Below are 13587 nucleotides of genomic sequence, written 5' to 3'. Positions count from 1 at the left end.
CAGTAACTGGCTCCAGTGGCACCGCACAACTCTAGGAGAGTCCCATTCACCTGGGATACAGTGGGAATCACGCACCCTGGAGTTTTGTGGCAGACAGTGGTTGGCCCTCTAACAAATAATTAATATGCGGTGAGATTTCTGAACTTTTAAGAAGAGAGGAACGGTAAGGTTATTCTCTGTCTCATCATTAAGGATTTTCCCAACAACATGGCCTGGCCAAACTAGGATGTCCAGCTGTAAAGGAAGTGAATGAAGATGGCCATCTTTAAAGAGGGGGACATCTTCTTCAAGACTCCCCAAAATAGAAAGAGATATTGATAAGGGCTGATCACTAAAGCAGAGGAGCCCAGGCACGAGAGAATCAGAGATATGGCTCAGTCTGTGCAGTGGATTAAATATTTACAACGGGCCAGGCAGGGAAACGGTGGAGGAGGGACTACAGTCCCTGAAGGAAGCAGAGGGCTTTAGAGTCAGACAGGCCTGCGTGTGAATCCTGCCTTTGCCACCTTCTGGCTGTATATGGCCTTTCTGGCCTCAGTTTTCTTGTAAAATAGGGTCAATTCCAGAGACAGCTGATCCCTTTGCAGCAGGGTGGCTGGTCTGAGTGACTGGCCCTCAGGTAGACCAGTCTTTCCTTTGCCCCAGAGTGTTTGGTTTGGTCACTAGATAACCCAGTACGTGCCATGCCTTGGTATGTACAAGTCTCCTCCTTTGTTCAGTAGTGAGGAGAAAGAGCACCTTACTCATTTTGTAACCTTGGCACCTGGAACTGAGTATAGTGGAAGGCCAACAAATGGTTGAGTGGCCGGCTATACTGTTGAAGTAAGAGCGTTAAATGACCTCTGTGATGAGCATTTCTGATAAACGGAGGTGAGCTTTTCCAGGCAGTAGTCAAGTAAGTAGGCTCCCCTCCTGAGATCAACCTCAACTGTGAGATTACTCCCAGCAGCACAGATGCCTTCCCAAAGCACAAGGCATCTACAACAAAGTGCCCTCCACCTGAGAACATCGTAGACGTTTCTACAGCACAAGGACTTGTGCAATAATAATGAGGAACAGAACCAGAAGTTGCAATAGAGAAGGAAGTTGAGCTGGTCAGCCTGTGTGCCGCTTCCGGGGGGGCACTGGATAACTGTAGGCAGAGAGACAGAGGAATTCGTGGTGCTCATTCCAGAATGTGAACTTCAGTGTGGGGTCGAAAAGTGATGAGAGAGAGACAGACAGACAGACTAAAGCTAACAAGAGGAAAAAGTGGATCATGGCTGACCCAGTACCCCAGCCCCTTCACTGATATTAGAGTGAGATCTATAGGCAACAGTTATAGCCACACTGTACGTCCATTTTTTGGGTAAATGTTTGTAAGTGTGTTACTTAATTTAGTGAACTGGGCATCATTCATTCTACAATATGGATTTAGATCAACCAACGCAAGTTGAAAAGACTTGCCCTGATGAAAACACCAGATCATATATAGACTGTTTTATGTCATGAAATCTGCTGGTTAAAGACAGGGTCTTAGCAAACAAAACAAACATACAAACAAAAACACAAACTCATAGATACAGACAACAGAATCATGGTTACCAAGGGGAAGAAGGTGGGGGAGGACAAAGAAGGCAAAGGGGGTCAAACATACAGTGACGGAAAGAGACCAGACTAGGTGGTAAGCACACAAAAGTATACCGATGCTGTATTATAAAGATGTACATCTGAAATTTATATAATGTCATTAACCAATGTTATCCCCAATACATTGGAAAAAAAAAAAAAAAGACAGTCTCAGCAAACTGATAGAGCCCTAATGTGTTAATGGACAAATACTGTGACCAGTTCCCCCTTATAAATAGCTTTTTAGGTTTGCTAACCTAAGTCTCCAAGATTCTCCCTTCCCACTGGGGTCATAAGATAATTCTCAGACTGGGTCGTAGGTTGGCCTGTGTATAAAAGAAAAAGCCTCAGGCGTTAAGGACCTGTGTGGTGATAACTCATCACTGACTGCCTTGCCGCCCTCCTCCCTTCCTGCAGTGCAGGGGCGAAGATGAGTTCTATTTTAATGTCCTAAGCCTATGAGCCTACCTTCTATTAGGCTGGTGTAAAAAGAATGGCGGTTTTTGCAATTACTTCTAACCTTTTAAACTGCCATTACTTTTGCACCAACCTAATACAATGGCCTCCTTGTTTTGCCTGTGCCGCTCTCTCTGTGTAGAATGTCTCTTTCTCCTGGCTTCCTTTTCATTATCCTTCAGAACTTGGCTCAAATACATCACCCCTGACAGCCTGTCCATGCGTCCCTCCCTGGGGCTCCCAGTGACACCCAAAGCACTTGTCACACTATATTGTAATGCCCACTGGACGACAGGCTCCACAGGGAGCTGGAGACTGACTTAGGCACTGTGTACCCCCCAAATGCATAGCACAATCCTGAGCAATGAGGAAATGCTCAATAAATGTTTGAGGGATGGAAAACACTCCTTCAAATATTGTTCAGGAGAAGTGGCTGCAGCAAGCAGACCCAACTATGTACTAGAACCAGGAGCCTAATGCCCCAGTGGGTAGACCTAGTATGCAAATACCAAACACTCCGTCTCGTGCTTAAGCTACTCAGGGACAATTTTGCTTATTTTGGACCTGGCCGCTGTGTTCTTTTGAGATGAGATAACTGAGTCTCAGTCTGATAACGTATTACTGAAAATCTACAGTTATGTGGAGCAGCTCCCCACCCCACCTTGGGCATGAAACACTCTCTGTAAGACAGGCATTTCTGTTCTGAAATTGATAGGCCAACGGCGGTGGAGAATCTCAATAGGTCATTGACAAAGCTAAGAAGAAAAGTGAAATGAAGAAGGTGGGAGGTGGCCAGGGGACTATTAGCAAAGAGAAGTTTAAAAGTGCCTGTATTTCTCCTATCACAATCCCCACTGCCCCATGTAGCAGCCTACTTATTATGACTCTGTGTGAGGCATTATGCTAGGGAACTTCCTATACTTACCTTATTATTTCCTCTGTGATGTTATTTTAACTTTACAAATAAGTAAGGAAAAAGAAGAGTTCAGTTTGCCTAAGATTAAACAGCTAATAAATAGCATATCCAGGAATCAAACTCAAGTCTGTCAGACACCAAAAGTTATACTACAACAAATTCTAATGTAAAAGTGATTTTGAAATCTCACTAAGATCTTCAAAATGGCATGATATCTTTACTTTTGGGTTATTCTTTAGCCATCTGGGTTTTGAACTTTGAGAGATGCCAGATAAAACTGCATGTTGAGATTTGTTTTGGCAGGAGGCTTAAATTAATCCAGTGGGGTGACTTTCCTGAAGCAACAGTGGAATTTCAAAACAACCCTCACAACTCCCCTTTGGGATGCACGTTCGAGTTCCCCAAACCATTCCATGCCATTTATTTAATTCTCAGAAAACTCTCTGGTAGGGCAGATATTGGAATTAATCCGATTTTACAAGTGAGAATACTGAGCTTTAGATCAATTAGGCAGATTACTGATATTGCACAGTAAATTGTACAACTGAGATTTGAACCCTTCAATTCCAATCCATCACCATGAACTAAAGTAGTTTGGTAAGACTGAGAGAGCCACCAAGTGGCCTGTCTTCCATCTGGCATTATGTCAAGAATCTACAGAAGCACTGTGGATTATATACAGAGTTCTAGAATCTTCTTGTCAATGGTTACCTTTACTATACTTTTTAAAATGACAACAAAGGCATTACCTATATGCATTAAACTAGGGACTGTGCCTAGTCTCCTCGCACTTCATCTCTCGGTGAGGGTTTCCTTGATGCGTCTTAGCATTCTGCACTTACCTTAAAAATCACCTTGTTTTGGAAGAGAAGACATCCTTATTCTTCTCTTCCCCCTCAAAGTGGAGGTGGTTGGATCTCCTCTGTGTTCCCATGATTCCCTGAACATCTCCTCTCATATAGTGTAGTGGGTTGAATTGATAGCCACCCCTACCCACTGACCCAAAGATATATGTCCACCCAGAACTTGAGAATGTAAACTTATTTATTAATAATAAAAAGGTCTTTGCAAATGTAACTAAGTTAAGGATCTCAAGACGAGACCATCCTGGATTACCCAAGTGGTCTCTAAATCCAATTAATAAGTGTCCCTAAAAGAGACAGAAGAGGAAAAGACAGACATACAGAAAAGGCCATGAGAAGGCAGAGGAGGAGATTGGAGCACACCTGGAGCCACCAAAAGCTAAAAGAGGCAAGGAAGAATTCTCCCCTGGAAACTTCAGAGGGAGTGCAGCACTGCCAACCCCTTGATTTCAGACTTCTGGTCTCCACAACTCTGAGAAAATAAATTTCTGTAGTCTTAAGCCACCCAGTTTTCAGTCATTTGTCACAGCAGCCAGAGGAAACTAATATACTAGTATTCACACCATATTAACTATAACTACCTCTAACTCCTCTACTAGCATGAGCATCCTGAAAACAAAGACTCTGTCTTACTCACCTTTGTACACTCAACCATTTTACACAGTGCCTGGCACATAAAGAGTGCTCAACAATGCTCGCCGAATGAACAAATCCGTGCAGTCCAGGTTTCCGGCAACGCCAGCATACATTTCTTGCAGCTTCCCATTAAGAGCATGACATTGGCCCGTGTCAAGTAACCCTTCCAAAGACCCGTCCTAAAATAGCTACCTTCCGCTATCCACTGCTAGCTGATGAGACCACCGAGGTGAAGGCCTCAGATCAATGGGTCCGTGACTGAGACTTAGAGCAACTGTGAACCTCTGCTTCCCAGATCAAAGTCAAGGGATACTGTATGGACCAAGACAGGATAGGACATGTAGGTGGTGGGAGAGGTGGCAGACACAGAAGACCCTCCCCTTTGCCCTTTAATGGCCTCAGCATTTGGAATAATCATAATAATCATTAGAATCATCAGAATCTTCTGTTTACTAAGCATTTACAATGTCAGGCTCTATAAGTACTTAGAAATTTTACTTCATCCTTACATGAATCTTTCAAGGCAGATATTATGAGTCTTTTTACACCAAATCTGCATGTGGGGGAACTGGCTAGTGAGTTGTGTGATAACTTTTCTCATGGATTTGACTACAGAAGGCTTGGCGCCAGCTATGTGGCCCAACCCAGCGAGGCAGTTCGTCTTTCGTGATAAGTGCCCACCTTACTCCCGATTCCACCTGAGTTTCCTTCACTTATTTCCCTTCTGCTTCATTTTTAAATGGATTTTATTTTGCTCCACAGAATGCGTTTCTCAAAGTCCTGTTGAGGTGGTATAACATAATAGTTTTATTGCTAAGCAAAAGGTTTTTCCCCAGCCCCACCCAGTTACGCCATCCCAGCTCCATTTTCTGGCCTGTTTGCAACCATGGGACGATCTCTCAGTGTCAAGTGGGCACAGGCTTAACAGCTAGGTTTCTGGATTCTGCAGCTTAGAGATGACAGGACTCTCTCATCCTGGGTCAGGGCCATTTTCTCTACTTCTGTTTTAACAAACCTTCCCATTGTGTACAATTTCTAAATGCCTAACCAAAGTATTTTCGATGTTTACCAGAATGGAAGAGCACAAGGCCCCCAGGCCACCGTGGAAGGCTACAAAAGTAAAAGCAAGATGCCAGAATCTCCCTCAGCATGAACCCCCTTCTAAGACCCTCTTGACAGGGCAGTGTGCTTGAACAGTATAAAATATGGTTAAGTCATTTTAAACAGTTACACCGGGGTATTTTCATCTAAATTAATCTTATCTCCTTCAAAACAATCCTTGGGATTGGAACATATTTATTCAAACAATGCTGACATCACACTAACATTTCTAGAACTCTTTTTCGGGCAACTGTCTTTACAATCTGTGGCACTTTCTTTGAAAGTCTTCAATCATAACAAATGTCATCCTTTGAGAATAGACTTGAACTTTGGAAAGAGACAAAAATTGGTTGGAGCCATGTCTAATGAATAAAGTGGGTGATCAAATCTTGTTACATCGTTTTAGGTGAAAAATGAGGCATGACTATAAAATAATGTGACTGGTTTTCCTAGGTGACCCATAAACCGACTGCCCGAGAAATAATTCCCATAGAGGAGTTTCAAATGCTTTGAGCACTAGACGCATCACCGGAATAAGTGTACGGGTCCCAGAGTGGTGATTTGGCAGGTACAACACTAATGTGGATATATAAGTTCAAATATGTTTGTAAAAAAGGAAATCGGATTGCTTACACTCATGAAAATGAAGAAGCTATTCTCCGGGAGAAATTTTGCCTCCTTTTTTTTTGACAGCCTGGTCTACTCTGGACAAGGAGCCAGCTGAGAAAAACAGACTCATCTCCTGTAGAAAGCCTTCACTGGCCAGACTACGCCTTCCCACCAACAGTCCCACCCCAGGCTGGGACAGGTGCCCGGCCCTGAGACGCCACAGCCATCTCTTTTGCTTTAAGTATTAGTTCTTATAATACCCAGTGATTGCTTATTTGCATGTCAATCTTCCTCCAACTCGAGTCTCCTTGAGAACAGGGACTTCTTTAACTCTGTGTCTCCATTGCTCAGGATAGTACACACAGAAGTCTGGGACACTAAAACCTGTTCTTGACACAAACCCGCTACCTTTGCTTCTCGTACTCCTGGGGTTTTTTGCTTGCTGAAAGTAACTTCTTCTGCCTGGTAACCCAAACTGGACATTCAGTCTATGTAAAATCCACCCACATGCAGTTATAGAGACCTAAGGTAGACTAGTGGTTGCTTAGGGGCCAAAGGTATAGGGGAGCAAGAGGGATTGGCTGCTAATATATGGGGCTTCTTTTAGGGTCACAGAAATATTCTAAAATTAGACTGTGGAGATGATTGCACAACTCTGTGAATACACCAAAAAATATTGAATTGCATACTTTAAATGGGTGACTTGTGTGGTATGCAAATTATATCTCAATACAGTAGTTTACTTAAAAGTACTACAGAATGGAAACGTTTATGCCTTCGGATCCTTTCTAAGGTGGTGGTTAGAAGAACTGATGGTCAAGGTCTCTTCCAAAAATCTAGTTACCTATATAAAATTAAGCTTCTGTTTTCTCTCTGTAACTCTATCACCTGAAAATGACTGAGTGGTTTTCACCGAATTTGGACAACGTGTTTAGGATAGTAAGGACTGTTGGGTGTTCCCCAACATCAATGGTCCCTTTCATTTAGCTGAATATCCCAACGTTTAACCTGACACATAGCCCCCAGAATCACACTGATATTTCCCAGCTTCCCTTGCTGCTGGCGGAGGTCTTAGACTAAGTTTTGGCCAATGCAACATGAATGGAATTGATTATGTGTAGTCTCTGAGAAGGGAGTGCCTTCCTTCCTCTTTCGCCCCTTCCTGTTGGCTGGAATGACTATATGGTGACAGGCAGCTGACTTGGACATGCAGGTAAGAGCCACTTGCTTGGGAAATCTGAGCAACCAAAGACATGGGTCCCCTTACACAAGAGAACCACATACCAGCCCTGGACTGTCCATACCCAGTCTGTTACAGAAAGGGCTCCATTACTATCAACTTTTATGTTGGTTAAGTAACTTACTTTGAAACTGTTACAGCAGCCATACCTACATTTTAACTAATAATAAAAAATGCATTATACTGTTAGAAAACCGCATCTAAAATATGTGGCATCGGCACACTTTTTATGCCATGGCAAAAGTGTTACTGCTGCTACCTTGGAAGGTAGATCATTGGCCAGCCAAACCTGTAGCTCTAGGGAAATGGTCGGGAGAAATCAGAACAGCAATGTGTGTTGTCTGCTTCTTGCCACACTACAGAAAGGAGCTCAGGCAAGGACGAGCCAGTCTGCAGGCAGATAGAGAGGTTATGGCTCTTCTAAAGCAGGTTTTCTTTGTCACTTGCAATCTGTGTTACCCAAGTCCAGTAATCTGTGGAACTGCAGAGCTGAGATGACGCCAATTGTGCACCCAAGCTAAAGCAGCTATACCTGAAGCAGCAGGTATAGCAGGAAAGGCTGTGGCCTCAAACCTTTACCAGGATTCTCTGTAAGACAGTGACAACTAACCCACCAGCAAAGATCCACTAAGGGTACTGCTTTCTTACCCAGCCTAGCTCTTCCGACTGTCTCAAGGTGGCTGTCAGTGATGGAAAAATCAGGGAGGGACAGAGCATAGAGGCCAGAAAATAAAAGTTGAAGTTTTCAGGCTTCAAAACTCTATGTAGGTGAGACCTTTCACTGTGGTTATCAGTACATGGAACTGATCAGAATAGGCCAGATGCCTAATATGCTTTTGAAGTAACTATATAGTGAAAGAACCACAAACTTGGTCTGCAAAAGCAACCCCTGCCCTCCTACCCCCGCGACTTTCACCAGCAGGAAGCAGGACGCGTAAGTGTGCAGCTCCCAAACGCGCTCTTAGCACCTGCTCTCCAATGCCCAGTACTAAGTGAGCTCGGAGGATAGAGAAGAGCTCCTCCTGGAGGGCCAAACCGGGGCTCCCTGTGGACCTACTCCATTGCCAGAGCAGAGAGCCTGCATCCCCATCAGCAAAAGAGAGTGAGCACTATGGCTGGTGACTGCTCCACTTATAACTATACATATTTATTGGAGGGAATTTGGGGCACCTCCCCTGGGGAAGAATGATGTGTTTTATGGGTGGGAAGAGTGGTCATGGTTACCTGCATGACCAAAGAGGTGGCCCATGGCAGAAATTTCTAGCTGCCCCTCTATTTCTTAAGGCAAGAAAACCACCCATTTTTAACTGGCCATGTGCCTCCCAATATAAAGTCTACATGTTTCAGCCCTTCTTGCAGGTAAGTGTGGCCTGCATGGAAGATCTAATCTAATGGACTGTGAGCAGGACAGAGGTACGCGATTTCCAGATTGTTTAAAGGAATAAAGCACTTGGCTCCATCTTTTTCCCATGCCCACGAGCTGAAATGTGGAGGTAGCGGCAAGAACAACACCTTCAAGATGGCAGAGCCACAAGACTGAAGGAGGCCGGGGCCTAACACTGTGGATCTACCATACTAGTCCTGGCCTGCTTATATCCAGACTACCCCACAAGACAGAGAAACACTTCTATCCTGTTTAATCTCTGTTGAGTCTCTGTTACAACACTTGAAACTATGCAATTGTACAAATTATTTGACTTAAAATGCAGGCTGCTGGGTGTACATCAAATTCACTTTGGGAGGCTCCCAGAGCAGCCAAAATTGAGCTACAATGGAAAGCCAGGCCTTGACAGGGAACCTTAACAGAAATTTCAAATATAAGCCAAGTAGAAAGCCACAGGGCATAATCCAAACTGCATGTGCTGAATTATGACTGCTATGCTTCTCATATGTACAGTTCTGAGCAGCTCCAATAATTTGCAGTGTAGTCACATCGCACATGTACTTATCTTGCACAAATTTAACTGTAAATAACAGACAGGGAGAGAAAAGGGGGTAGAGTGAGATTTAAATAGCATGGGCAATTCTGTCACAATCTCATGCAATGACCACATGCCTCACTCAATCTTAGTCCCCACATGCCTCTCAAAGGATGAGCATCTTCTGCTGAGTGTTATTCTGGCATTTAAAGATATACATATTGTGTTACACATTTTGTTTTCCAATATGGTAGTTTTCTAAGGCATTTTAGGAATGATATTGCCTATGCCAAAGCTTCATCTTCCACTGTAAATCAAGAACCCATCCCATGGTAAAACGTGACTTCCCGTACAATGTAAGGTATTAATTAGATGATAGTTAATGATTTGTCCCCATTGACCCTGGAAAGGCCAGCTGGTCCTAGAATTATATTCTACTGGCTCAGTTTTCATTTTTTTGTGTGAATTGTCAAAGAAAGTCATGCCTTGATGTGGATTTTGCCTCTTCCTTTATACTGTGATTCCATCAGCTGGTTTCAGTTCAATCTAATAGTGAGAAAGTAACTTCAACCCAAGCAGCCAGGTCTGCACACTTCTCTCCAAATGCTCATTTACTTAAAACTTCACCCAGACTGGCAGTGTCCTCAGCCACTCCTAGTGGGAATCTGGTATTTGAAGCAAGGTCCTGGGGTGTCTGTGTTTCCTACTGTGACATTTCTCTCATTCTAGGAACAGAGGAGACAGTTCCCAGTCTATTTTCCTGACTCTGTGATTGTGGACATGTAATACCCTAAATGTTTGCTGTAGAGAGGAAATGAAGCAATGCATGTGGACGTATCTTGTAAAATATGTTTTTAGCAGTTACTTTTTTTGAGTATTAAACAAAAATATAGAGTTGGGGGGTAAGGGAACTTCCAACCTACCTCTTCAACATGTTATGCTCTTTCACATCTGGTTCCATCTAGAACATTCTTCTTACCTCTTCACCTTCAGGTCTAGGTGTAGTTGTCACTTCCCAGCTCCCTATGCCTGAATCAGGTGCATCTCTTTTCTACTCTCATAGCCTGCCTGGCTCACCCCCATCATAAGTACAAAATCTGCAGTGCCGAATGCAACAGGAAGGTCAAAGAACATTAAGTCCTAAAAAGTGTTCAAAGGATTTAGCAATCAGAAAGTCAGTAGTAACTTTGCCAACAGGAATTTTAATGGAATGACCGAGGAAGCAGAAGCCAGACTGCAGTGAGGTGGGGAGTGAATAGGAGGTGAGCAGTCAAGTGATGATGAGTGCAGACAACTTTTACAAAGATTGGCCTAAAGGGGAGGAAGCAATAGGACAGTAGCTAAAAGGTGATAAGGTGTTAAGAATGTATTTTTTTAAGTCTTAACTGATTCATTTCTTCCTACCCCACACAACTCTCAAATGGACTATTTTCCAGGTGAATCCCTACAAGTCTCACTTTGCTATAAGTTCCTTAAGGACAAGTCTTGTGTCTGAATTGTCTTTTCATTCCACACATTTCTCTATACATGGCTCAGCGTCTGATGAAGAAATGAATGAAATGCAAATTCAACACAGGTGATAACAAGGAAATGAAGGGATCCATTGGGATACAGCTAGGGTTGTTCTTTCAAGGGAAGCTGTGGTGGTCTGAAAACTCAGGAGCATGAAGGAAACAAATGCAGACAATCTTCTCTCATTGATACTTATAAATGTTTGACCCAGGTAGGCAGATGTGGATTGGGTCCCGTTCAGATAGTGGAGACTAATGGAAAACAGATCTTTAGATTTAAGTGTTCCTTCATTCCCAGAAGCTGCTGAAGTTCTGTACGGGATTCTCAGTGCTGCCATTACAGTTCCTGTAAACTATTTAACCTGCCTAAGCTTCTGTTTCCTCATTGGCAACGTCCAGATTCCCATAATAGCATCTACCTCATAGAGCTGCAGTAGCATAAATGAGATACCCCAAGACACCTCATGAAGCTCGGCAAAACGGCACTCAATACGTTACTAAAATAAGACAAACTACTACTAAAATGAATAAAAATATTATTAAAGCGAATAAGTTTCGGAAGAGTTGGGTATCAGGCAAAATTTATTTTAAATCTAGAAACAAAACTTGTTCTTTAGGGAAAGTGAGTGATCAGCCCCGATTTATCTATTTTATAAATCCACCGTTCCATATATCGTTTACTGCAAAATCTATTTCGAAGATTCACTCTATATCCGAGTGAATCTGCCCAATTAAGTCAGTTAACGTGCCTTAGCGGTGGAGGAGGGGCGAGGGAAGGTGGTGCATTCATTTCCTGGCCTGCCACGACTGCTTGCACAAGAGCGCCCATGGGTCTGTAGTTTCTCTTCTAATGAATATGCAGCCCCAGTCTCCTCGGTGGAACGAATCCTGAAACACCACTGGGCAAAGACTAGTTATCCTTTTCAAAAGCCTGAGCCGCAGCAACCTGGCTTCGCAAGGGCAGTAGCTCAGTCCCAATGCAAACTAGGGGGTGGAGAGCGAGACTTTGCAACCACCTCTTCGCATCTGCAGGCCTGACGCACCAGGGGGCGGGTGCATCCTCCACCCCTGCCGAGCAGCGTCGGGCTGGGAGCCAGGGGGAAGCACCAGTCCCAGACCAGAATAGTAGGCAACCCCAGCGAGTTGCGAGGGGATTCAGAAGTAGGCGGCGGCCTCTAACCTTTCTGGGTTAAGGCGACTGCACTCCGCTCTGTAACAGTATCTTCAGCCGCAGGAAAGGTTAACGTAAATGTCAGAAGCCCGGGGAGGGAAAGAGGAAGGGAGGAAGGGACGAGGAGAGGAGGGAGGGGCAGGAGGCGGAGGCGGGCTCCCCAAGGTCAAGCCCTGCTCCCCCGCTCGCGCCTCGCCGCCCCCAGGGAGTCGGAACCGGGGCTCTCCACGGCCAAGTGGCCACTTTGGGGCACACGGCGACCTCCTCCGGGCCTTCGGGCCAGCCGGAGCGAGCGCAGAGGAGCAAGGGGTGGAGACTGAAGCCGCCACCCACGGAAATGGCCCGGCCTAAGCGAGACGAGGAGGGCGGGCGACACCGGCCGCACGTAGCGCACGGCCGCGCGCCCGGGCACTCGCCGCAGAGGCACCGGCGCGTCCCTTACCCCGTTGGCTGCGGCGATGCGGACGATGAGATGGATCGCCTCCTTCATGTAGAACCTGCCGTCCCCGCCCACCACCAGGGTGGCCTCCTGCCGCTGCGCAGGCTCCACCGTGGAGATGATACTCTGGATGAAGTTCTCCGCGTAGTTGGGGCTGCTCTGGAATACTTTTACCCTCTTCCGCAACCCGCTCGTGCCCGGCTTCTGGTCCGGGTACGCCTGGGTCTTAACGGTCACGATCTTCACCATGGTGGCGACTTGCTTCCTACGGAGGGAGCGGACTCTGTTAACCGAGGGGCGGCGGAGCAGTGCCTGCAGCTGCTGTGGGGCGAGGGTGCGGGCGGGGTAGGGGCAACGCCGGCTCCCGGTTGCGTTCGGCCCTTAAAGGGACAGGGGACAACCCTCCCCCAGCCTCCAGCCCACCTCCTGGCATATATGAGAGGGAGGGGTAGAGAGGAGCATACACCTCCAGGCCTCAGGAGAAATGGGTGGAGCCTTTCTGATGTACCCTCCCCGGCCCCCCCCCCCAAACCAAACCAAACCAAACCACTATAAAATGAAATCCGTAACTCCACCCCTAAATGGAAGGGTAGAGGTTGGTGTAGGGCAAGAACTTGAGAGAGGGTGGGAAAAATACAAAGTATAACAATTTCCTGTGGTTTGGCTATCATGTGTAAATAAATTTTGGAAACCTGAAGGGGTAGAAGTGCCACCCTTAGCTAGATTTTATGACTCCTCATTCTTTCCAAACATTAGGGTATTTGTGTTAGAAAAAGAAGTCAACTCTAAAGGTCTAATTCGACCTACTGTCTTTACTGATGGACCACACGCTTCCATTGGTTAGGGTGGGTGTACTAATATCTAAGGTGTACTGAATATAATGTTTCTAATCCTTGCTAAAGCATAAGGTTTCCCCCCACCCCATTTTATGCTTAGGAAACTGAGATTCAAAAAATAGAATGGCTGGTCAAGTCCATAGAGATAAGTACATGCAGGACGCCAACTCATGAGAGTGTGGCTCCAAAACCAGGGCTCTTACCCTGATTTGCCTGCGGTGTCACCAGATTTGACAACTAGGAAATAAATGTCCAGGGAGGCCTTGGTAAATATAGGTGCAA

General features: G+C 45.2%; 1 protein-coding gene across 1 annotated transcript in view; it reads right to left on the bottom strand.

Annotated features, from left to right (window-relative positions):
* Positions 1–12941, bottom strand: part of PGM1 (phosphoglucomutase 1) — a 54330-nt gene extending 41389 nt beyond the window's left edge. Inside the window, exon 1 of the mRNA XM_019731548.2 lies at positions 12473–12941. Within this exon, the coding sequence (XP_019587107.1) occupies positions 12473–12718 (246 nt within the window). The 5' untranslated portion in view covers positions 12719–12941. The remainder of the gene's footprint in view (positions 1–12472) is intronic.
* Between the last annotated feature and the right edge of the window lie 646 nt (positions 12942–13587).

The sequence above is a fragment of the Rhinolophus sinicus genome, linkage group LG06 (assembly GCF_036562045.2).
Source record: "Rhinolophus sinicus isolate RSC01 linkage group LG06, ASM3656204v1, whole genome shotgun sequence".
Taxonomy (NCBI): domain Eukaryota; kingdom Metazoa; phylum Chordata; class Mammalia; order Chiroptera; family Rhinolophidae; genus Rhinolophus; species Rhinolophus sinicus.
The sequence above is the reverse complement of the archived record's forward strand: the minus strand, read 5'-3'. Positions and strand labels throughout refer to the sequence as shown.